General features: G+C 41.7%; 1 protein-coding gene across 1 annotated transcript in view; it reads right to left on the bottom strand.

Annotated features, from left to right (window-relative positions):
- LOC101036215 (uncharacterized) overlaps positions 1-23522 on the bottom strand; it is a 66645-nt gene extending 43123 nt beyond the window's left edge. The window contains exons 1-2 of the mRNA XM_074405317.1: positions 22666-23522; positions 161-239 (exon numbers count right to left, since the gene is read on the bottom strand). Coding sequence (XP_074261418.1) covers positions 22704-23522 — 819 coding nt within the window. The 3' untranslated portion in view covers positions 161-239; positions 22666-22703. The remainder of the gene's footprint in view (positions 1-160; positions 240-22665) is intronic.
- Between the last annotated feature and the right edge of the window lie 2735 nt (positions 23523-26257).

Genomic DNA, 26257 nt, shown 5'->3' on the forward strand with positions numbered 1-26257 from the left:
CCAGAAAAAAATTCACCTATGACTTTTCACAATTTATGATTCTCATACATTTCCATAAACATTGTTGTGCACCACTTTAATGTAAACTTTTAGATTTCTTTCTAAAGAATATGTGATTAAACATATCTGCTAATACCATATGACAAAACTGTTAACTTACCATTCTAATACATTTTCTGAGGATGCTCCAGATACTGAAGTCATTATTTCTGGAAAACACAGGAGAAGGCAAACTTGTTCTGAAAACAGAAGGAAAAAAACCCATTAAGTTTATTCTAATGCCATTGTCATTAGGAGAGAAAAACTACTGTTATTCACATGAGAGCTGCAGGCACAGAGAGACACTTTAAATATGCAATTCATTACAGACAGGGCTAACCAGGGCTGATCTAGGGTTGCACCTGTTTATGACTACTTACTTCAGCCCCTGAAACATTCTGTACCAAATCAACTGGCCCTCTGTCTTCACAGCATTGCTCTGATCTCAACTCAGTCCTCCCAGTACTTGGGGCCCAGCTGTTTGGACCACCTCAGAGGCTCACTATCCTTTCATGTCTGACCCTGTTGCTGGATTCATGGCATACTTCCCATGTTCTGATACTTAATATATTTTCATTCTCTAGTTGCTAAATGATATAAACAAAATGCCACCACAAAGCCTAGATAGAGGTTTTTAAGAAATGGAACAGAAAATAGAAAAGCCAAAGTATTTAAAACTTAGGCCCTGCAGCATACATCAGTACCTCCCCAAGGAGACTAACACTCAACAAAATTTAGCAACTGGAAAACAAATTACCCTCTACAGAGCATCTTCGAGCCTCTGAAGGTGTTTGAAAGTAGCCAGAGGGATGGCGGCTGCCTGGGGCAGAAGGTCTGTCGCTTGGATAAGCAGCACGTCAGAGCCAGGCCATTGGGAAGAGAGCCCCCCAATTTCCACAGATCAGAATGGCAGCACCATCAGGAATGGGGATATGCAATAGGTGCCCAGGCCAGCTTTCTAGAACTCTGTTATTAAAGTTTTCCAGTTGCCATTCAGGCACGGTCGGTCACACGTGTAATCCCAACATTTCAGGAGGTTGAGGTGGGCAGATGACTTAACTCGGGAGTTTAAGACGAGCCTGGGCAATATGGTGAAACCCATCTCTACTAAAAATACAAAAATCTGCCATGCGTGGTGGTGCACGCCTGTTATTCCACCTACTCAGGAGGCTGAGGCAAGAAAATTGCTTAAACCTGGGAGGCGGAAGTTGCAGTGAGCAAAGATCGTGCCACTGCATTCCAGCCTGGGTGACAGAGCAAGATTCTGTCTCAAAAAATAAAAATTAATAAAACAATAAAAAGTTTCAGTTGACTTCTGAAATATATCCACATGGCTAAAAAAATTATTTTAAATATTATCTTCTAAAAGAACCTCTAAAATTAAACCAATTAATTCGGATTATAGAAATCAATACAATTTACATTTTTAAGTCAATAATCAATGGTGAAATTCTTCTAGTTTCTTTTTCTTTTGCAGGAATGCACACTATTCATTTGGCAGATCTGCTATCTAACCACTCTGCTGGATAAGTGGCCACAGATAGTATTTAAATCACATTCCCCGCTATCCAAGGCTATCAATCTCTGTGACAGGAACAATGGAATAAGAATCCCTGCCATTCTCTATCCTTTGCATGTATAAAAGAGTTTTAGAGATGTATATAAACTAAATTTTCCATCTTACTTTTTTTTTGAGATGGAGTTTCACTCTTGTTGCCCAGGCTGGAATGCAGTGGTGTGATCTCAGCTGACTGCAAGCTCTGCCTCTTGGGTTCAAGTGATTCTCCTGCCTCAGCCTCCTGAGTAGCTGGGATTACAGGTGCTGGCCACCACGCCTGGCTGATTAGAGACAGGGTTTTACCATGTTGGCCAGGTTGGTCTTGAACTCTTGAACTCAGTTGATCCACCCACCTCGGACTCCCAAATTGCTGGGATTAAAAGGCATGCGTCACCATGCCCAGCCAAATTTTCCATCTACTGTCTTGAAAAAGTCTATCCAAAGTGTAGCATACCTAGAGATTTATGAGCTTGAAAGAAGCTTGTGAAGAGGGAATGAGGGCTGTCATTCACCCCCAAAAAACACTGCCAATAAATGTATAGATGTGTGCTACCATTCTGATTAAAGGCAAGAACAGCAGAAAGGCAAGAACACCACAAATCTCTTGGAGGCAGATGATGAGAGACATTCAAGCTTTATAATTATTCTTGGTTTCAAAATTGTCAGAGGATTGCCGGCAAGGAGTCCCACCTGGGAATATCCTATACTCATTTCTATGCATAAAACTTTCTGTGATTTTATGAGAATGTAATCATTATTCATTAGGAGGTCAGATTCTCTGCAATATTCATTACCTATTCTGAACATAACCAGAAAGCAGTGGGGAAGAGGTTTTGAAAGGTCAACAGCTGTCACAGAGCTCAGGTCATTTTCTTGTATAGGACATGCATAGTTGAGTGCCTAGCCTCACTGAAACCACTTTGTGCAGTAAACTGATGGGAAGCAGCACGAGAAACACTGGCCCACAAGACGCCTACACCACACACAAGCCATGGCTTAGTAAATGACCTCTCAGTTGTTGACCACAGTCTAAATTCACAGCATGATGAGGCTGCCAAGATGCCAAGAAAAACACATGCAATCGGGGCTGGGTGCGGTGGCTCAAGCCTGTAATCCCAGCACTTTGGGAGGCCGAGGCGGGTGGATCACGAGGTCGAGAGATCGAGACCATCCTGGTCAACATGGTGAAACCCCGTCTCTACTAAAAGTGCAAAAAAATTAGCTGGGCATGGTGGCACGTGCCTGTAATCCCAGCTACTCAGGAGCTGAGGCAGGAGAATTGCCTGAACCCAGGAGGCGGAGGTTGTGGTGAGCCGAGATCGCAGTGGTGTGATGTCTGCTCACTGCAACCTCCACCTCCCGGGTTCAAGCGAATTTTCTGCCTCAACCTCTCCAGTAGCTGGGACTACAGGCACCTGCCACTGCCACCTGGCTAATTTTTATATCTTTAGTAGAGACGGGGTTTCACCACGTTGGCCAGGATGATCTCGAACTCCTTACCTCAGGTGATCCACCCACCTCGGCCCCCCGCAGTGCTGGGTTTACAGGTGTGAGCCACCGCACCTAGCCCCAGGTGCCACTTTTAAAAGAAACTGGAACATTTCTGCACAGGAGAACTGATACAAGGCGAGGCAAAGGTGTCTGGAGAACATTTCTTACAAGCAGTGCTGAGGGATGTGAGAAGCTAAACAAAAGCTGGGGGCCTGGGAAATAGTGGGCATGAGGGAGGTCTTGGAATATTGGAGAGCAGGCCCTGGGATGACAGGAGTAATAGCATCCATGCCCCCAGCTCCCCCAGCTGCTACACACCTCAGCCTACTTCATTTTCCTCTTCCACAGCACTGATCAACGTGACATAAAGTACACTCTCTTGCTGATCTGTTGACATCCCACCCCCATACAGTATGTAAATTCCATGAGAACTCAGGTTCTGTCTACTGCTGTAGCCGTATTGCCTATGACAATGGCTAGCACCGAGTGGGAGTTTAAGTATTTGTGGAAGGAGCTTTGGAATGTATAAGACCCATTAGACATTACCTCTTTTGCAAAGAATTTGTTTTTTTCTGTGCTACTCAAGAGAGAAGGACTATTACTGCAGGTAAATGCTTATATTAGGGTGGCTAATATAAAGACCTGTCTCACAATTAATTCTAAAAATTGGAGATGAGCCAAGGTTTCTTAAGGAAGGGTTTCAGACAGAGCCTGCAGGATTCCACCAGTCAGGGCACAGAAAGGCACCCGGCTCAACTGAAGACGCTGCTAAATGTCCTGCCGGAAATAAGACAGGCTCGACGACAAAGAATTACCCACCCCCAATGGCAACAGTGCCAGGGCCGAAAAATCCAGCCAAAGGAATACAGTGAGAGTTTCATGCACAATCTCAAATTTTGTAGTAGCTACATTTTAAAAAGTCAAACTAATTTTAGTAATTTATTTAACCCAATATATCCAAAATATTAGCATTTCAACATATAATACATACAAAAATGGTATTTTATACTTTTTTCCATACTGTCTTCAAAATCTAGTGTGTATCCTATACTTTTGTAGCATATCTCAATTAAGCTACTAAATTAACAGTTAACATAAAATCTACTCTTAAAGTTGTGTTTAACAGAAGTACATTTCCTGCTTCATCTTACAATTTAACTTACGTTAATTAAAATTAAGTAAAAAATCAGTTTTTCAGGCATAGTAGCCAGATTTCAAGTTTCTAAAAGCCACACGTGGCTAGTGGCTACTGTACTGGATGGAATGGATCTTCTGTGGTTACTTCTGAAAACAAAATGGTTGTATTGTTTCAAGAAAAGGGCAGGGAGCAAAAATCTGCCCAATTTTACAAGTCTCAAGTCAAGAACAGACAAAAACAGTCCACAGTCTTATCAAGAAAATGCTAAATCTTCTGCAGCATTATTTGAAGAAGCAGAGAGAGTAGAGCAATTAAAAAAAATAGGTATAGGCCGGGCGCGGTGGCTCACGCCTGTAATCCCAGCACTTTGGGAGGCCGAGGCGGGTGGATCACGAGGTCAAGAGATCGAGACCATCCTTGTCAAAATGGTGAAACCCCGTCTCTACTAAAAATACAAAAAAATGAGCTGGGCATGGTGGCGCGTGCCTGTAATCCCAGCTACTCAGGAGGCTGAGGCAGAGAATTGCCTGAACCCGGGAGGCGGAGGTTGCGGTGAGCCGAGATCGCGCCATTGCACTCCAGCCTGGGTGACAAGAGCGAAACTCCGTCTCAAAAAAAAAAAAAAAAAAAAAAAAATAGGTATAGATTCAGTTAAAAAATAATAATTTGTGTTAAAAAGGCTGTTTCCATATTTAAAAATTTCACTCCCTCTGCCAAGGAAAAGAGAAGAGAGAAAGAATTCCCTAATGATGCTGGATGGCAGTGTTATTCCAGGCAGAAGAAAGAACAGATGAAAACAGCAATTAGAATTTTCAGGCTGAAAGCACAGCTCAGTGATTCTGTGGAGTTTATCTGAGTGTCATTATTCTGCATTTTATGCTTTCTTTTTCTTTGCATACAGAGAGAACACACCCTGTACCAGGGACTAGCAGTGATATGTCCTGGTTCTATTTTTTTTTTTTTTTTTTTTTTTTTTTTTTTTTTTTTTGAGACGGAGTTTCGCTCTTGTTACCCAGGCTGGAGTGCAATGGCGCAATCTCGGCTCACCGCAACCTCCGCCTCCCGGGCTCAGGCAATTCTCCTGCCTCGGCCTCCGGCACGTGCCACCACGCCCAGCTAGTTTTTTTTTTTTTTTTTTAGTAGAGACAGGGTTTCACCATGTTGACCAGGATGGTCTCGATCTCTCGACCTCGTGATCCACCCGCCTCGGCCTCCCAAAGTGCTGGGATTACAGGGTTGAGCCACCGCGCCCGGCCCTGGTTCTATTTTCAACCATACAGATGATGTTACGGATACCTAGACAACAGCATAGTAACTGGTTTTTAAATGAAAAGTCTCACAGTGGCTTTGCTTGCTGACACACCATTATTTCCCTGCTACAAATCAATTAAAGCATTGTAGACAGACCCCAAAGAACCGAATTAATTTAAGAAGTGTTGACTAACAAATGCTGTGCTTGAATCGCCCTTGTTCTGAAAAGTTGTACAAGGTCAGGAGATCACGATCCCCAAAATCTTTAAATGTTATTTGGATGGCAGAAATTACGTGTTATTTGGGCCAGGAACAGTGGCTCATGCTTGTAATCCTAGTACTTTGGCAGACCGAGGAGGATGGATCACTTGAGGTCAGGAGGTCAAGACTTGCCTGACCAACGTGGTGAAACCCTGTCTCTACTAAAAATACAAAAATTAGCCAGGTGTGGTGGCACATGTCTGTAGTCCCAACTACTCGGGAGGCTGAGGCAGGAGAATCACATGAATCCAAGAGGCAGAGGTTGCAGTGAGCTGAGACTGCACCACTGCACTCCAACCTGAGCAACAGAGCAAGATTTCATTTAAAATGAAAAAGAAGAAAGAAAAGAAAGAAAAGAAAAGAAAGAGAGAGAGAGAGAGGGAAGGAGGAAAAGAGGGAAGGAGGGAGGGAGGGAGTTATATGTTATTTGGAAGTTGAGCCTCGCAAATTCACCTAACTGCACAGATCTCCCTTATCTACCTGCTGGACACCAAGCCCACCTCCTGCCTCTGTTCCATGGATTTCTAGGTTAAACACTCAACACTGTTTGCTCACAGAGGCTCTCTGAAAAGACAAAAAAAGATAATAAAAACCAAGGTAGGCAAAACTAAGCTTCACCTGGAATTGGCTGCCATGTGTTTCATGCTTTCCACGTTTGCCGCCTGATTTTTATGAGACACACATGAGCTCTTCTGGATCTTGTGTATGCACATGCATATTTTTACCGAGATATACTTGGCAGGAGGTGGGGGAGGTGTCATTTCTTCCATGGAGGATATACAAGAACCGTGGGATGGAAGCCAGAGCCACAGCACACACTCGTGCCACCGTCCAGCTGCGTAACGTGGGGCAAATCTTCCAAGTCAAAGCTACACAGCTGTATAGTTCACCTTCTCCTGGCAGCTAGATCTGCACTAAGAAAAATGCCTAGGACAATTAAAGCCTCTTGGAAATGAAGGTTCAACTTCTTACCTACATGTCAGTTTTAAAGAAATTTTTTAATTATTTGTTATTTTTATATAGTACAAACATACTAAGATAAAAGCACTCATTGTCAGTGGTGATGTCATCTGTCCACTAAATTATCTTCTCACTATGTAAGAGCTCTTTGTGTATTACAGATAAAAACCATTCATTATTTACAGGTATTCCAGAAAAAAAGGTAAATTTCTTAACTCACAATGTTTGGTATTTTCCCAACCGACAAGACAAAAACAATTCATTATTAACAGATATTCCAGAAAAAAAGGATAAATTTCTTAATTCACAGTGTTTGGTAATCTGGACCTTAAATGTTTAGGAATTCAGGTTCTATGTCAAAACCAAAACACGTATAATTAAAACAATCTTCTCAGGCATATACCAAATGGTAGTAAATACAACTATTTTGGGGGGCAGGGATTGAGTATGTGGTTATTTTTCAAATTTAAAAAATACTATTTCTTTACAGACAGAGTGTCACTCTTTTTGCCCACAATGGAGAGCAATGGCACAATCCCGGCCCACTGCAACCTCTGTCACCTGGGCTCAAGTGATTCTCCTGCCTCAGCTTTCTGAGTAGCTGCAATTACAGGCATTGCCATCATGCCAGGCTAATTTTGTATTTTTTGTAGAGATGGGGTTTCACCATGTTAGCCAGGCTGGTCTTGAATTTCTGACCTCAGGTGATCCACCCTCCTCGGCCTCCCAAAGTGCTGGGATTACAGGCATGAGCCTCTGTGCCTGGCCAAAAAATATTACTTTATATAACAAACGAAAACAATCTACAGATAAAGCACAAGCGAAACCTCTCCTTCTGTACCCTCCAATACCAACAGTAACAGCACAAATGCTCCATTCCACATCCCTCTCTTCATACAAACAAGGGTATATAGGAACATGCATTTTTTAAATTGAAATATTACCCTATACATCACATTGCTTTTTCACAAAATATCAAGAACACTCCCCTTCAAGTTGACAGACACAGATACACCTCTCTGATACCTTTAGGCACATGTACACGTATGTAGGTAGCATATCATGCATGCTGGTTTTATTTTTAAGGCAGTCTTTCCCCCTTTGTTCTTCTTACCTGCCACCTCCCTCCCCAATCTCTGCCACCACTCTATCATACTATATAATCCATTAAGAAGCTGGCATCTATTTTTCTGTGCTTTTCTACATGTTGCCGAAGAGCCACACACAGAGCACGCATCTATGCACACACCAAGGGGTGTGCTGCCCTTAATATTCCAAAGTAGGGTACTAATTATACACACTTCTCTATGGTCTGTTTTTCAATACTGTAGGCAAATTTGTTGATGTCAAAGGGTATACTAATTATTTCAAGGATTGGATTATATTCCATAAGATACTATGTATCAAAATACATTTTGTCATTCTCCATGAAAGGCATTCACCATTTCATTCTTTTGCCTAAAGAAACAATGCAAAAATACATTTCAATATATGATGTATTCTTATTTAAATCTGATGCCTTCACTTTAATGGGGCAGAGCACTAGAGTTAAGACTGCTGGGTCAAGAAGTGTATCTACTTCACATATCCATAGATGCAGCCAGACTACTTTTGGAGAAGGTTTTAACAATTTCCTATCTCACCAGTGGACTATGAGCACTCTCTTCTTCCCATCAGCACGAGTTAAGTGTTAACTCGTTCCTGCCTTTTAGGTTTTGGGTCTAAAAGGTGTTCTTGCCTTTTAGGTTTGGGGTCTGACTGATGTAGTGATGCTACATGGCTATTTTACTTTGTTTTTCCTTGTCTACTAGGTGTGTCCTTGTTTGCTCATTTCGGCCACTTGTGACTCTAATATTCTCCTGTCCTCTATGCCTTTCACAAACAGGGCCTGTGAAGTGGCCCTACTCCCTTTCTTCTAAGACAGAGGAGCTCTCTCTCCTACACTTCTCTTACTCACATTCCAGGAATCTTAGTAGTCTATATTTTTCTTTGGCTTCATTCCAGCTTCTATCTCAATTCAAAAGACCCTAGAACATTAATTTGTGTATTTCCGAGAAGACAGAAGAAAAAGTCCTGACGTTTTTTAAAAAGCAACACTTTTACAAATGCTATGACATCAAAATATCCCCAGGCTATCTTTAAAGAGTTCCACCAAGATGAAGTTGTTGAATGCTAATGGCTAACATTTAGTGAGAGTTTACTCCATGTTAGACTGTGTTAATCACTTAATGTGCATCACTTCATGTAATCCTCAAAGTAATCTTATTAAGCACTCTTATTAAACAACTTGTCCATGGTCACAAACTGAATTAGTAGAACCGGATTCTTTAACTCCACAGCTGTTGCTCCTGGCTTTCAGAACTCTGCCACTTACTGACTGGGTGAACTTGAACATGTAACAAACCTATTCCAAACCTCGGTTTTTCTTAGAAAATGACAATACCAGTGTTTCATATGGCCATGGTGGAGTTCCCATGAAATAATGCATACAGAGAGTGTTTTAAAAACTTTAGGTCTCATTCCTAAATGAGATTAGTTATGAAGATTTAATGGTAATATAATCAGCATTTTAAAAAATGAAATCAAATATATTTGTCAAGGGTAGGTATTGTTAATGAAAATTCTATCCCAACAACAGACACATACCCCATATGTGTGCATTATGTGGTCAAATATAATTTTATTTTAAATATGGATATTGGTCAGTGATATAAAACATTCAGCTCAGTGCCTGGTAGGTAGAAACCCTTCAACATGAAGTGGAGATTATTATTATTGTTATTATAAATAATTTCAGGGAAAACTGTTTCATCTTCCTGTGTTGTGAAAGATTTAAAAATACTATTACTTTTTGGACAAAAAAATGTACTAATTACAATTTCAAAAGATGATCTAAAAATGGTTACTTATTGAACAATTTTCATAACTATATTAAGGTTTTCACAGAGAAACAGGAATGTCGTTGTTTCTATTGCCCTGTAGAAAAGCAGAAAATGAAATAGTTTCCACCACTTGTGCTCTTTTCCCCTAGGAAGCCTTTTTGTTGTTTTCTGAGACAGAGTCTCACTCTGTCTCCCAGGCTGGAGTGCAGTGGCCCAGTCACGGCTCAGTGCAACTTCTTCCTCCCAGGTTCAAGCAATTCTCCAGCCTCAGCCTCTAGAGGAGCTGGGACTGCAGGCATGCACCACCGCACCCAGGGACATTTTTGTATTTTTTGTAGAGATGGGGTTTCACCATATTGGCCAGGCTGGTCTCAAACTCCTGACCTCAGGTGTTCCTCCCACCTTGGCCTCCCAAAGTGCTGGGATTACAGGCATGAGCTACCATGACTGGACGGAAGGCTTTCTATCTGGATGGTGAATGCCAGCCAATGGCTCTCGCCTGGGACCAGACAAGGGTACGAATGGAAGACATTTTTCAAATTAATGAACTATTCCTTCCAAGAACTTCTGGTTAGGAGACTGCAGAATATTAAACAAGCAATCTTTAAGTAAAGACTGTGGTTAAGACATATGAAGCAACTCAAGGGGGATTCTGACTTAGAAATGCCCCTTTCTTTTGTGCCATATAATAATTCAGTGATATTCTTTGTTTTAATGTCCTATGACCGGAGTGAAAGTGCTGGGATAATTCTGTCCAAGTAACATTTTTCGTTCAATTGAAATGGCGAAAAAACATAATAACACATCCCAAACTTAATTTTACTGCACCTTAAGCATGCCACTGACATGATTAGATGGTAGTAAAACTCATTCCTTTCTAGATCTCAGGGTATGTCCTCTCCCAACCCATCTCTGGCAGAAGACTTCTCTTCTGCACTCAGCCTTGGGGAATGATCTCAAACTTACCCATGTCTTCAGCCATGGGATTTTAAAAGCAAATCCAAGGTTCTAATTTAGAACAATGAAATTGGCTAGTTGATGCTCAGCTTAAATTTCACAATTCTTTATTTTCCCTATCTTCATTCATTCCCTCTGCTACTTTTTAAATATCTGCCACTCATACAGTGTAATACCACTCTCCTCCGAGACTCTGAGGGAAGGGACTGTGTCTTATTCTCCTCTGTGTCCTCCAAGGTATAGAATATTTTGCATATGACAGGCGCTCAAAGTTTTAAAATAAATGATTTTACCTAATGTCTCAAGTTATGATGGAGCTAAAGAACAGAAAAATGGTGAAAACTGATATGAATACCTAAGCAATGATGTATGAAGAACATAACTATCATTTTCTGTCTCACTCTGCGACCCAGGCTGGAGTGCAGTGGCGCCATCTGGACTCACTGAAACCTCCGCCTCCCAGGTTCAAGGGATTCTCCTGCCTCAGCCTGCCAAGTAGCTGTGATTACAGGCACCCACCATCACGCATGGCTAATTTTTGTATTTTTAGTAGAAACAGGGTTTCACCATGTTAACTAGGCTGGTCTTGAACGCCTGACTTCATGTAATCCGCCTGCCTTGGCCTCCAAAAGTGTTGGGATTAGAGGCATAAACCACCCACACCCAGCCTCTTATGCCACTTCTTAAAAGAATATTTTCAAAACCAACTTCTTTAACACAAATTTTCACTTGCACTTAACAAGTATTTGTTATTATGTAGGAATCATAATTTGAGGTAGCAGAATATTGATCAGGATATTTAGAAAAGTGAGAAACAACTTAATTCTTACCTCTGATTCAACATTAAAGAATGAACTAGAAATCTAAGAAAACTATTTCACAGAGAAACAGATTTCAACATATCTGTAACTACAACACTGACAATCTGTATGTATACACGTATATTGTTATGTGTTTTGCACGTGTGTGTGTATAACTATTTTCAGCTGTTAGATACTTACAATCTCTTCTCAACTATCAGATTTCTTCTCCTTTCCTCCAAATCCTTCCTTCTGTCACCCAGGCTGGAATGCAGTGGCACAATCTTGGCTCACTGCAACCTCTGCCTCCTGGATTTAAGTGATTCTTGAGCCTGAGACTCCAGAGTACCTGGCACTTCAAGCGTGTGTCACAACACTGCCTGATTTTTGTTTTGCCATGATACCGAGGCTAGTCTCAAACTCCTGTCTTCAAGCAATCCATCTCTCTCAGCCTCCCAAAGTGCTGGGATTACAGGTGTGAGCCACTGCACCCTGCCTACAAGTCCCAATTTAAACATGATTTAATGACACAGCTTGTATCTTTAATTTCTATTACCCTGCTAATGTCTACTAAACACAAAGCAAAGCAGTCTTCCAAATTAGGAAGTCATTAGGGATAAACTGTAAAATAAACTTAACTTCACAAAAGTAATTAGATTTTAAAATTATTTCAGAGTAAATTACTGTAGTAATAAGTCTTACTTCATTTTCACAAATGATGTATAATCTTGCTTGAAAAAAAATCCTTACATAGTTCACCTGGGATACAGCTCACAAATCTATTCTTTAAACAATGGTTGAAAAGGAAACAATGGGCAGAAAAGCCTTGCAATCTCACCACTAAATAAATATATTCTGACTTACAATTCATTTGAAAAGTACCAAATTCCATTGTTAGAAATTTACCATTCCTAGAGAGGAATTGTGAATTCCTTATTTGCCTTGGTTGGAGCATAAAGAACCACAGAGAATCCAACACATTCTCTCCATTTGAAAGACAGAGTTCCCACAAACACTGCTATTCACCTACCACCACTTTTTTGAGAACATGTAAAGCTGCTGCAGCAGATTTACTTACTTAAACTCTTACTACCATTAGATTCCCAGCTCTGTTGAACCCACAGTGAATGGCACAGAACCTGTAATAGAGGTACTTAAGCACACATTTATTAACTTTATGCCAGATAGTTTTCTATTAATTAGGGATCTAGAATGTGTAAACTGTCCCACACACATTTACAATAAGAAACAATTATTCCATAGTATCAACAACAAAAGGCTATTGTTTACTCTGAGAACTTAAAATGCTGCATCACAGAACTTCTGATGCACTCTAAATTCCTTCCATTCTTCTGTCATTCTCTTCAAAAGACACTGATGAAATTAACTTCAAGAACACACCATTGGTGATAGCAAAGAGCACCAGGGCAATGGCTAAAAGTTTTGAAGTTGGCAACAATTACTTAGAACCCCCAAGACAGCACTAACATAACAGAAAAATTACAAAGTGGACTTCATTAAAATTAAAGGCTGTGTTCAAAGGAGGAAGAAATTAAAGACTTCTGTTCATTATTTAGGAAATGAAAGGACAAGCTACCAAGTAAGAGAAAATACTCATGATATATGTATTTCATAGAAGATTAGTATCCAGAATATATAAAGAATTACTACAAATCAATAATACAAGGACATACAAATTTAAAATGGACAAAACTCCCAGACACTTCACAAAAACAATGGCTAATAAAAATATGGACAAGCATTCAAAATGAGTAAGAAAATATAAATTAAAACCACACAGCAAGACACCATGTTATACCTACAAAACACTAAATGTTGGTGAGGATGTGAAGCAACTGAAATTCTCATGTATTGCTGACTGCAGTGCAAAATGGTACATATTCTGGAAACAGTACAGTAACATCTTACAAAGGTAAACATACATCTCTCCTACGACCTAGGAATTCTACTCATATGTAGTGAAGACAATGAAAACATGTCTGCAGAAAGGTATCTAGAAGAACATTTATGAAAGCTTTTGTGTTCGCAACTCCAAACTGGAAAAAACCCAAATTGCATTAACAGGAGTATAAATAAGCCAAACTAGCATAGCACTCACCAATAAAAAGGAATGAGCAATGATATATACAACAGGAATGAAAGTCAAGACAGGGTGCTGCGTGACTAAAGCCACAAAGAGTCCACGTTCTATGATTCACTTATAGTTCAAGATAAGACTAATCCATAGCAACAGAAATCAGAACAGCGGCTGTCTACGGAGAGTTGGGGACTGACTGAAAGGCAGTCAGAGGGAACTTCCTGGAGTGATGGAAATATTCCACATCTTGATGGGATTTAGTTACACGGGTCTGTGCACCTGACAAAATACACCAAATTTTTTTTTTTTTTTTTTTTTTTTTTTGAGACAGAGTTTCGCTCTTGTTACCCAGGCTGGAGTGCAATGGCGCAATCTCGGCTCACCGCAACCTCCGCCTCCTGGGTTCAAGCAACTCTCCTGCCTCAGCCTCCTGAGTAGCTGGGATTACAGGCAAGCGCCACCATGCCCAGCTAATTTTTTGTATTTTTAGTAGAGACGGGGTTTCACCATGTTGACCAGGATGGTCTCGATCTCTTGACCTCGTGATCCACCCACCTCGGCCTCCCAAAGTGCTGGGATTACAGGCTTGAGCCACCGCGCCCGGCCTCAAAAAGCTTTTTTTCTCCATAAAGAAACAAAAAGAATGGCATTATTTTTAAAAATAGATTTTGTAATCTCCATCACTTATTCCTGAATCCATATTTAAATTGCACTAGTATTTATTTACAATTAACTCCAGGATGTGTTTCAGAGATAACTAATTCGTTAGCACTACTGAAGATCTTGACATAGAGTGGATAGTTTAAAATATAATCAGCAAAACAAAACAAAATTAAGCTAAAATCTTTTCAGGGTCATATTATTTTTGAGCTTGCCATTAGTGATAGATTTTTCTTAGTGTTGATTCAACAAACTTACTAAATGCCAGTTAAAGTGGTTAATGCCTCCCAAATGGTTCTATCAAATTTTTCAGTAGGGAAGTGGCATAATAAAATACAATTTTTCAAAGAGAATATTCGTTACTACCATTATTCTTATTTCTAAAAGAGCTGGAATTACTGACTTTTAGTAAAAGCACTACTGAAGAATTATAATGTCAATAGTTTTTAACCAAAGCACTCAGAAGTATGCAATAACTGTTGATCTATCCAGGATAATAATCAAGAAAGAGGTACAATATTCTGCCTGAGGAAAGTTTATATTTTACTTCAGAATGCCTGGTGAAGGAATTAGCAGAAAAACAGTACAACCTGGGCTGTTACTGAATCCTATATACAATCTGGATTCCAAATAGTTAAGATTCAATTATCTGAATATCACGTACCGATTATGAAAGACTGCAGTCCCAATTTTAAGTGGCATTACCTTACAAAAACAAAACGAAGATTCTGCTTTAGTATGATCAACTACTTGAAAAAGCAAACTCATTCCTTAAGAATGCTAATTTACAGAGTCAAATGCAAAATTCTCTTATTTTGTTTATTGCTTCACATTATTCATTTAGTATGTATTTACTGAGCACACTTCAGGCACCAGTCACTGTCCCATTGCCATCACCCACTGCAGACCCACATGACAATCCTCTGTTAATACTGCAGAGAAAAGACGGTGAAATCTTTTCTCCTTCAGTCTCTCTGCCTTTCAATCTATACCCTAAAGCTCATTTGCCAGATATTAAAACATCTTAATGACGCCACTCCATAGCACAAAATTTTTCATTGATTTCCATCATCTACAGAAAAAAATAGAAACCACAATAGTTTAAAACATTCTATTGTCTGGCTCAAGCCTAATACAATACTTTCCTCTTTGTAGTTTTCCAACTGCTTTCCAAGTACTTGCAAGTCCATTCTGTCTGTTACCCAATAATACTTTCCCACCCTTCTACTTTGGTTTGTATCCTTTCTTCTTCCAGGACTGTCTCTATTTCCAGATCTTCAAATCCTCCCGTTTCTGCCAGAAAACTAAAGCAAGTGGAAATTTTAATTAAAAAAAAAAAAAAAATTGGGCCGGGCACAGTGGCTCAAGCCTGTAATCCCAGCACTTTGGGAGGCCAAGGCAGGTGGATCACGAGGTCAAGAGATCGAGACCATCCTGGTCAACGTGGTGAAACCCTGTCTCTACTAAAAACACAAAAAATTAGCTAGGCATGGTGGCGCGTGCCTGTAATCCCAGCTACTCAGGAGGCTGAGGCAGGAGAATTGCCTGAACCCGGGAGGCGGAGGTTGCGGTAAGCCGAGATCGTGCCATTGCACTCCAGCCTGGGTAACAAGAGTGAAACTCCGTCTCAAAAAAAAAAAAAAAAAATTACCAAAAGAAAATTAAGGTAGTAGCACATGATAGATACAGCCCAGTTTCTTACAGAAGACTTTATCCACAGAAGTCTTTTCTTATTCTGCTTAATGATACTGTACATTTTAAAAATCCAATGAAGTATATTATTCAGAGAAATGCACAAATCATACAGGCAAAGTTAATAAATTTTCATAAACACAGAAAACACCATTCAAAGAAAGAGAACATGGTCAGCAAGCCAGAGCGCCCCTTCTTTCCCTCTCGGAGTTGCTGCACCTCTCAACACTAACTCTGTACTGACTGCCAGCAGCACAGATATGTTTTACTCTCTTCTTGGCATAAATACAATCATACAGTTTATGCTGTTTGGTATCTGGCTTCTTCCACTCAACGTAACACATATGAAATTCCTCCATGTTATTGGGTATGGCTGCAATTTATTTATTCTTATGGCCATAATGTAGTCTATCATGCAACAATGCCACAGGTTAGTAATTCATTCTATGTTGATGGATGTGTGAGTAATTCTAGTTTGTGACTATCATGAATAGGACTGCTGTGAGTATTTTAATTCATGGCATTTGGTGAACATATATATGCATTTCCTTTGGGCATGCAGCTATTTTTAAATTGTCTCATTGGCCACATCAGACTATAAATATCTTTAAGGCAATGTCTCTACTTGCTTTTTTTCTCATAATCTTGCCTATGATATTCATGTAATAAATATAAATAACTAACAAATATGTTAGTGTATAAAATCTATTAGAAAATACCATGTTATTTAAAATGAGATATATTAGTTATTATTGTTGCTATTTTAAATAATCTAGATCATTGTCTTAACAAAAAGCAAATATTTCACTGGATGGCACTGATTTTCTTCACTCACCTTGGGGAAGGTCAGTCATCTTGACCTAATTGCTGTATTTTCAAATCCAACTGAGTTAAGAAGATAAAAACAGCAAAGAAACTCCCATAAATTAAGCAATAGATACGTTAAAAGAGTTACAATTAAGACAATATAGTATATCCTAAATACAAAAGTCCATGTACTTTTCTAAAATGAGCCAATCTCCCAATGAAGCAGATTCTGGTTCCCAGAAGACTAATAAAGTCAGTGTATGGCTCTCACTAAAACTGAGATTTGTGCATCTCCACATAGCTCAAGAGACCCAAGAGAGATACTCTAAATTTTTCCACTTGTAAAGGAAAAATGGGCAATGAATTTTGCTGGTTTTACCACCAGATTCATACGTGCTCTAAAAATGTGCAAGGGTAGCCAGTCCTTATTTACAGTAAGTCACTCTTAACATCAGACCCAAACTTCCCAAGTTTTACACTTAGGCTTAGATTTGTGACCATTGTCACTGCTATAGTTAAAAATGCTGTGAGGAGCCAAGGTAAATCCATTATGAAGTACACACCTGATCTCTTTTAGCATTTAGCATAAAACCACAAACAGGTTCATTAGAACTGCCTTATCAGATGCTGCTGCGGATTTTAATCCGCTCTGAGTAGTCCTCCTACCCAGCTCCCCCTTACTGCATCCGTCATAAAATGACTTGACAAGCTTAATTATTTCTTACGCACCACTTCTGTTGGGGACCGACCACTCCCATTATATTTGAGGTTTCCAAAAACAGAACCAATTATATGATTTTCAAGATCACACACAAGAGTCAAAATGTTTGATTTAGCAAACCAAAAAGGATCTGTTGAAAAGCCTATCAATAGTTTAGCTTTTGATAATATTGTAAAGCATGTTTTTAACACTTACTAGACAGTCCAGAAAAGTACACATAACCTAGAAAACTAAAAATAAATTTAAAATGCTTAAAATGACCTTCTGACCACCTATAAAATGTGGGGAGCATAAAAAGGATATGGTTATTTACATTTCTGCTTTTATTAAAAATTTTATTTTCCTTATGCTTCCTTAATTCCTCAGATGATACATCCAATTCCTTGGTCTTCTGTAAGAAAGGTAGACTTTAAAAAAGTCCTCCCTTACAGATATCTTGCTGAAGACTCTGCCTATATGTTTCTAGATGTTTTATCAGCATAAGAAATAAAAATTTAAATATGAGGAAGCATCAAAGGAAAAACAAAGACAAAAAGGAGATACTTTTTCAATTTTGGATTATGAAACCATGAATGACCTAAAACTAAGCTTACTAATTCACTGTCCACAATGATTAGGAAAAGTTCAGTGTTCCCAGTGAAGCAACTGGAAATCAAGAAAAGAAGTAGGTCTGCGCCGGGCGCGGTGGCTCAACCCTGTAATCCCAGCACTTTGGGAGGCCGAGGCGGGTGGATCACGAGGTCGAGAGATCGAGACCATCCTGGTCAACATGGTGAAACCCCGTCTCTACTAAAAGTGCAAAAAAATTAGCTGGGCATGGTGGCACGTGCCTGTAATCCCAGCTACTCAGGAGGCTGAGGCAGGAGAATTGCCTGAACCCAGGAGGCGGAGGTTGTGGTGAGCCGAGATTGCGCCATTTCACTCCAGCCTGGGTAACAAGAGCGAAACTCCGTCTCAAAAAAAAAAAAAAAAAAAAAAAAAGAAGTAGGTGTAAATATTTGTCAAAGTTGCTTGCCTTGCTTGTGGGTTGAAGCAGTCATAAAACTTTTCTGAGAAACAACTCATAATGAAACTTGCTATTAGCTCAACTCAGTGTGTGTGCACTCATTTGTGTGTATGAGTCGCCTGCGTATTGAGGATAGGAAGACATACTGTTTAGACACATGTACTGATTGGTAACTTTGGATCATCAGGAATTCGTTAACTGTTCTGTTACCTGGATATTCTTGCTTGCAATCTAGAAAATCTCTGGAAATTGGTCAAGTTACAATTAATTCTCCCTTTTTCTGCAAAGACATAGGAGTGATAGACTGTCAGTACTGTTCCTGTTACATGGTCAAGTGAAGCTTTGACAATTTTATCCTAAGACATAATATGTGCATGATATAACAGAAGGAAATGTAAAAACATAATTATATAAATTTATTTATACGTATGTATGTATCTGCCCAGAAAAGTATGTATGCCTGGTTAACATGAATTGAGTACATACTCTTGAGCCAGACAATGGTCTGTAACTTTTGCACACTTTTTTTTTTCACTTAATCCTTTAGCAGTATCTCCTGTTCAATCTCCAAGTTCTCTTTCTTTTACTCCAGCCAGTTGGTGGCAGCTATCTGGTATGACAACATCTTGTCTCTCCCAGCAGCTTCTGTCCTGGGCTTGTGTATCACAGCTGGAAGAGTCTCTTATGGAAATATTCTGATACACATGTGCAAACCGACATATGCAACAGGGGGAACACTTTTATAGGCCAACCAAGAATGGGAGGTTTTATGTAAATACTCCTCCCCTCCTTAATCCCTTGGAGACAATTCTATAATACAGTCTACACAGTCCTTAAAAAACCTGAAACAGGGCCAAGCCCCAGTGTCCACGGCCATGAACAGCTCAGAACAAAACCTTGGATTAGGTTTTCCTTCCTCCCTGTTTCACCTGCTTCCACTCCTTGAGATCCCTTTGCAGTGCAAACCACCTGCACCCAGTCCCTTATTTTAGGCTCTTCGGGGGAAACCCAGGTGAAACAAATGACCCAATAAGGAAGGTACTGTATTATCTCCATTTTAAAGTGAAGATCCTGATGCGCAAGGAGGTTAAGTTGCCCAAGCTCACACAGTAAGTACTGACACCTGGATATGAATCCAGCTCACAGCCATGTGCTCTTTACGACGAGAGGGTATTGCTTCTCCAGCTTCATTAGAACCATACAGACGAGGGAGGATACTCCCCCAGAGGATCATGCTCCCTGAAGAAGGCAGATAAGCTGGAATGCCAAGTAAATCAAGCAAACACATGCACATTTGCATAAAACAGCCATGCAAATCCACACAACCTTCTCTTTTTCTGCCATGTCAACTTCAAACCCTACCATTTCAGAGCCTGTACTACTGATTATATTAGAAGTAAAGAGACCACAGGGTCTGATACAATCATCGGCAAGGATTCCTCCCTTTTTTCACTTCTGTCTTCATTCTACTGCCTAGGGGCAGAAAGTTCCACCCTAGAGACAAGCCTGTTCATTGAGACAAAGCCTTAGAAACCCAGCCTCACTCCTTGGTGTCCAGCATGATACACTTCCATCTAGCGACTTGGGGAGCAAAGGTATTTCGCTAGAGTAGCATAAAGTATTTCAGGAAATAAACCAAAAACTGATGTTTTAAAAAGTTGGATGTCGAAAGCATAACAGTTACCATTTACTGAGTACTTACTATATATATGTCAGGGTATGTAAAAAATTGGAAAACATAGACTTATTTTAAAGGTATCTTAGTTACATTTTCAATTATGCTTTTTACAGATATTTATTCTAGAAGACCCTTTAAAATGAAAGCAATGAGTCCAATTATAAATAATGTAAAAAAATGCAACTGAGTACCTTACTGCAAAGCTGCGTATTAGTAACTGAGTACAACTTAGTGCCCAGGGTCTCCATTTCTATTTACTGTATTGTCTATGCGTGCCTAGCATAAACCCTTGGGGGATAAGGCCCTTTCAAGCAAATAACATGTTGGAAAGAAATTTTCTTTCTGTGGTTGCCAGACTGTCCCAGTATGTAAAACCTATAAACTTTGGTTATAAAGCTGGATGATGCAGAAATGATTGAATTCAGCAGTTTAATCTAGGTACCGATACTCTCTGGAACATTTAAGGGTATGACTGACTTTTGGCTATATTTTAAACGGGTTGCTGGATTTTTTTCTTTTTTCCCCACAGAGCTCCAACCACTGAATATCAGTCTAGTCTTGATGCCATCATGCCCCGACATGAAGTGGCAGCCTGCCTCCTGACCACAGTCGGGGTTGTACCTATCCAGCCTCATAATGAAGAAAGTTCAAGGCCGTCTCTCCTGACACCTGGAGAATCCGTACCCACTCAGACGGTGCGGCTTCTTTCCTACCTGCTGAGACTCACTGATGGAAGCACTAGTTTTCCTGGAGGATCACACACATTTTTGAGGTATTTCCACTCATCTCTCTCCTCCCACAGTGTTCTCAAAAATTCATCTCAAGTAGTGAGAAGTCAAGACCCTTAACTCCTTTTTATTCCAGAGATCTTTCTAAAGGTTAAGAGCAGGCATCCCCAAACTTTTTACACAGGGGGCCAGTTCACTGTCCCTCAGACCGCTGGAGGGCCGCCACATACTGTGCTCCTCTCACTGACCACCAATGAAAGAGGTGTCCCTTCCTGAAGTGCGGCGGGGGGCCGGATAAATGGCCTCATGCGGCCCGCAGGCCGTAGTTTGGGGACGCCTGGTTAAGAGCAACAACTCAAAGAGCAGCTCGTGGGTTCCTATCCTACTTTCCCCCACTCTCAGCTGTGGGAGCCTTGGGTATATTATTTAACCTTTCCCTATCACAACTGTGCCTTTGCAAAACATTGACCACAGCATAATACCTATCTCAGGGTTATAAAGAATGAATGAGATACATGTTAACTTGCTAAATACATTTTGTGGAAAACAGCAAAAATCTATAAATTTCGGGATCATCTGTGGCTTGGATCCAGGACCTTTATTTCAAGATCACACACTGGTGTATGCACAACTAACCTAGGTGTTTTCCTTTGTGGCTCCAATACACAATTTCAATTTCTGCCTATGTTTAGCTGCTCAGTTCAATTCAAAACAGCTCCCATAACATAACTTTCTTCTCACTGTCTTAGAGTTAATATTTTTCCCAGTCTATCTCGACTTTTTTTACTCAGCTTTTATGTTTGATCTTCTCCCCATGTCTTAAAATATCAATCTTTTTCTCCCTTTTATGTGCAATACTCTTAATTCACAATTCCTGCATCATTTATTCCTTCTTTCAAAGATGTCATCAAGTGTTTACAGCCCTATTGATATGTTGCCTTTTGTCATGCAACACAAACTAGTAGTCTAAAAGGAAAAAAAAAACAGCACAATATTCAGACCTTTTTTCCTGAGAGCTTAAAAACCACAAAAGAGAAATTGTGTGACAAGTAAACCTTTTAAATCCTCCATCAACATCCTCTAATCAAACTCCATCTTGAAACCAGACTGGTGCTTTAAAAACATGTTCTAAGTAAAGAGAAGTTGTTTTTCTGACCAAAGTAGGGAAAATCGCCGATTTAAAAGTAAAAGGGCTTCAGTGAAAAGTCCATAGTTGTGAGGTATTTGCTTTGCCATTAAGAAGGTGGAAGATCTGCTGGGTAGAAACCGCCATTGTTTGAGGTCTCACTCCCTCTCATTTTTACAAACTCGGCCTCTCCATCACAGCTGCACATTGGTCTTCTCATTCCAACCAAACCACAGCGTCTCCAAAGTGGGAAAGATGCTCATCAACACCCTTACGGCTTGTCATCAATCAAACTGCTAATTGCAAATTGGCCTCCTCGACTCGAGAACAGACACTCCAGGTCGCCAACGAAATGAAGGTTCCCTCCACCCCCACAGGAATCTACCAGGTTTCAGTTCTTTCGCTTTCAAGACAAAACAAAAAATTAACTGAACACACATGCTTTCCCACCATTCTCAAGGCAGAGAGATGAGTGGGCAGAGTTGGGCTGACGTTCTTAAATTCCTGCACAGCAAAGCAATTGTGTGTCTGTTTGGAACAGTAAGAGCGTCTGGAACCACAAGGATGCAGAGCCGCCAGGAGCAGGCAGCTGGCGGGCTCCGAGCCACAGTCACGGCGGGCCCGGGTCCCAGGCCGCTGCCGTCTCACATCACACCCGGTCCCAAGGCCAGCTGTCCCGCCCGGAGAAGCCCACGGCGCCCGGCACAACTCTGGGAGGGCGAGGCTGGGAGAAAGTGAGGCAAGACTGCGGGCGCGGGGCGGGTCCCGGGAGGGAAAGGGCCAGGTTGGGGAGGCCGGGGCGCGCGGGTCACCTGTACTGTTGGAAAAGCTGGTGCGACTCCCTGAAGCCCTAGTCGAGCAGCATGTTGATGCCGGCCACGGTCAGCTCCGCGTCCTGCAGAGCCAGCCACGGGCGCGCGAAGCCCTGCGCTGGGCCGAAGCGAGGTCGGGAGCAGCTGCTGCGGCCCCGTCCAGAGAGGCCTCTACCTGCTGGAGCCGAATGGAGCCGGAAGAGGCGGGGGCGGGAAGAGGCGGGGGCGGGAAGAGGAGGGAAGAGGCGGGGGCGGGAAGAGGAGGAAAGAGGCGGGAGGTCAGGGGCGGGGAGGGTAGGGAAGAGGAGGGAAGGGTAGCGGAGGGACGAACCGTCTTTGCTTCCGGCAGCCCTCGCGCCCCGGCCCCTTCCCCTCCGGGGTCCCCAGGCCGCGCCCTCGCCCACCGCCGGGGGCTGCTGGGACACACGCGAGCCCCGAGACCGGAGTGCCCCACACCTCCCCGAAGGGGCCGGACCCGGGAGTCGGGGGGAGGGCAAGCCACGAAGGAAGGGCGCGCGTGCGGGTGTGGAAGGAAAGGGAAGGGGACGGGAAACTCCGCCCGGGGCCGCAACGCGAGCGCAGTGCGCTTCGTCCACGAGTGACTGAAACCCTGCGCAGCCCGCGCCCGCGACCCGCGACTTCCTTCCGACCCTGGGACAGCCCCCTAGGAGCCGGGCAGCCAATTCCTGAGGAGGTGGGCGGCGGGGGCGGGGCCTCTGACACCTGCTAGAGCGCTCCCCATGGTCGCGCACCTGGAACTGCCAGGGAGAGCCCCTGGGTCCGGGTACCACCCACTCCAGCCTGCCACCAACAGTTGCGCAGTGAGGCAGGGGGAGAAATGGAGGCCTATATGCCATATGCCCAAATATTTAAAAGTTACAAATTAAGTTGCCAAAGAGTGTTCTGTTCTCACACTGCCAATTATTCTTGCAAAGCTTTGGCTTTCACATGACCACATATCACAAAACATCAGAGGTGACTGAATGTAATCATCTCCGAAGTCTCACTATTCTAATAATGGACTGGTGATATCTGGATGCCTAATATTCTAGAGACAAGCAATTCATAAGTCATTTTTATGATTTTCCATAATTTTTTTCTCTAGCAAAATTCCTTAATACAGTGTTGCAATCAAGATTATGTTCTTAATGCCAAGTTAGACAACCCTCCTTGAGTCTCTGTTGTTCTTAGACTGTAGTTTATTAATTTCAACTTGGAGAAATTTTGCTGAAGCATTTATAACAATTGCTTTTTAAAATGAAAGTGATCCTCAGGTTTAGAAATAACTCATGATGCCGGGCGCCCTGTCCACACACTGCCAGATGTCCCCTGACAACATGCACTTACAGGCTGCTGGAATTTTGGATCTGTGGAACCATTCACCAGATCCCTGAAGCAGTCTAGTCAATAAGGGAGAGAAGCCAAGAGCAAAATATCAGACGTAGGAGATAGCCTGCACTCCCCCAACTGGGAAAGACAGCCAAGCACAGTCCTGTAGGTCCGTATTACTGGGAAGAAAAAAAAGAATTTCAAGTAATTGATGACACTATGGACATTGTATATGAGTTGTAGTTGAGGCCCCACAGCTGAGGATGGGGGGTGGGGTGAGCAAAGTCAGAGCACTCTTTGTGGGGCTCTGTCTCAAGAACCTCATACAGTCCATTTTGCCGTGAAGGAAATGTAATTGTTGAACAACTAAGGCAAGGTCCAATGCAACTGCCTAGCACCCCACAATAGGCGGAGGGGGGGGAGTAGCATGAATAGAGGGGTAACTCTACCATGTAATATACACCAGATATATGCAAACTTGGATTTAATCAGGTACCAACAGAAAATATTAGCATCATCATCATGAAGGGACATTTAAAAATATTTGCCTAGCTGGGCGCGGTGGCTCAAGCCTGTAATCCCAGCACTTTAGGAGGCCGAGGCGGGTGGATCACGAGGTCGAGAGATCGAGACCATCCTGGTCAACATGGTGAAACCCCGTCTCTACTAAAAATACAAAAAATTAGCTGGGCATGGTGGCGCGTGCCTGTAATCCCAGCTACTCAGGAGGCTGAGGCAGGAGAACTGCCTGAACCCAGGAGGCGGAGGTTGCGGTGAGCCGAGATCGGGCCATTGCACTCCAGCCTGGGTAACAAGAGTGAAACTCCGAAACTCCGTCTCAAAAAGAAAAAAAAAAAAAAAAAAATGCCTGTGGTGAGGGATACAAAAAGTTTCAAAATGAGCCCCCAAATCCTGAATGAAGAGAACATGTGGACTCGTAATGCTGTGGCAGCTGTAGCTGGCATTGACACCCGCCCAGGGTTCACCTTGCAAGGAAGAATTAAGGCTGTGTTTTCTTCACTTGATAGAAATAGTAGATTGTAAAGTCAGAGAAAGAGATATAAGAAGTCATGGTGCAAATCACCTACAAAAGGAAGGAAAATCTAGATTACTAACACTCCAGGGCACCACACATTTGACATCGTGAGAGTCTCAGCACCGTCCTGCAAAACGAATGCAGTCTTCAGTGCACTTGACTTCAGCCAAATAAGATTTACCCAGATGTTTCCTTTGGCGTTGAGAGACAGAGTGGAAAGAAAGGAGAAAAGAAAAGAAAAGCTAGCGAGTGGGGAAAATAACCCACTTTCTTTCTGCAGTGAGTGTTGCCAGTATTTTGTGGTTCTTCATGTGATTTCGTTATGAAAATGAAAGTTCAATTTCAAATGATCAGTAAAAGAAGTTTTAGACACGTGTGCTACCTTTTATGAGGTAGATTTTTAAAAATAAGGTGTTGCAAATGACAGAAAACCTGACCCAAACTGGCTCAGAAAAGCAAATTTATTGATTGATATAGAGCGATTTTACAAAATGAGGCTGCATCCCTGGCTTCAGCACTAACTACATCCCAGTTTCTCCTCTTCACCTCTTGGCTTTGCTACTTTGGTGTTTAATGGCTCTATTTTCAGACAAGGCTGCCTCTCCTGGTCCCAAAAGGCTTCTGGAAGCTCCTAGAACTACATATTTGCTGGATACATTCAGCAGAGAGGCACTGCTTCTATAGCAGCTTAACCAAAATATCCTAATTGGATCTCACTGGCTTTTATTGGCAAGATTGCAGTCAGGTGCCCATCTTTACCAATTAATAAACTAGGAGAGTCAGATCACTCTAATTGGATTAAGCCAGTCAGAGTCTGCTCCAGGACCTGGACGGGTAGAACCTATTTTACCCAGACTACCTAGCAGGAAAATTCCAGCTGTATTAGGAAAAGACAGGTAGGGAATGGATATGAGAGAGACAATCAACAAACATACCCTATCTTTGCCTTTCTGAACACATTTTGAGTTTTTGGAATTACATTCATTTTTGTTTTTTGTTTTTCTTGAGACAGGGTCTTGCTCTATTACCCAGGCTGGAATGAAGGGGTGAGATCATGACTCACGGCAGCCTTGACCTCCCAGGCTCAAGTGATTCCCCCCACCTCAGCCTCCTGAGTAGCTGGAACTACAGTCACGTGCCCAGCTAATTTTCATGTTTTGTAGAGAAGGTGTCTGGCTATGTTGCCCAGGCTGGTCTCAAACTCCTGAGCTCAGGTGATCCACCCAC

This window comes from Saimiri boliviensis, chromosome 8 (assembly GCF_048565385.1).
Source record: "Saimiri boliviensis isolate mSaiBol1 chromosome 8, mSaiBol1.pri, whole genome shotgun sequence".
Classification (NCBI taxonomy): Eukaryota; Metazoa; Chordata; class Mammalia; order Primates; family Cebidae; genus Saimiri; species Saimiri boliviensis.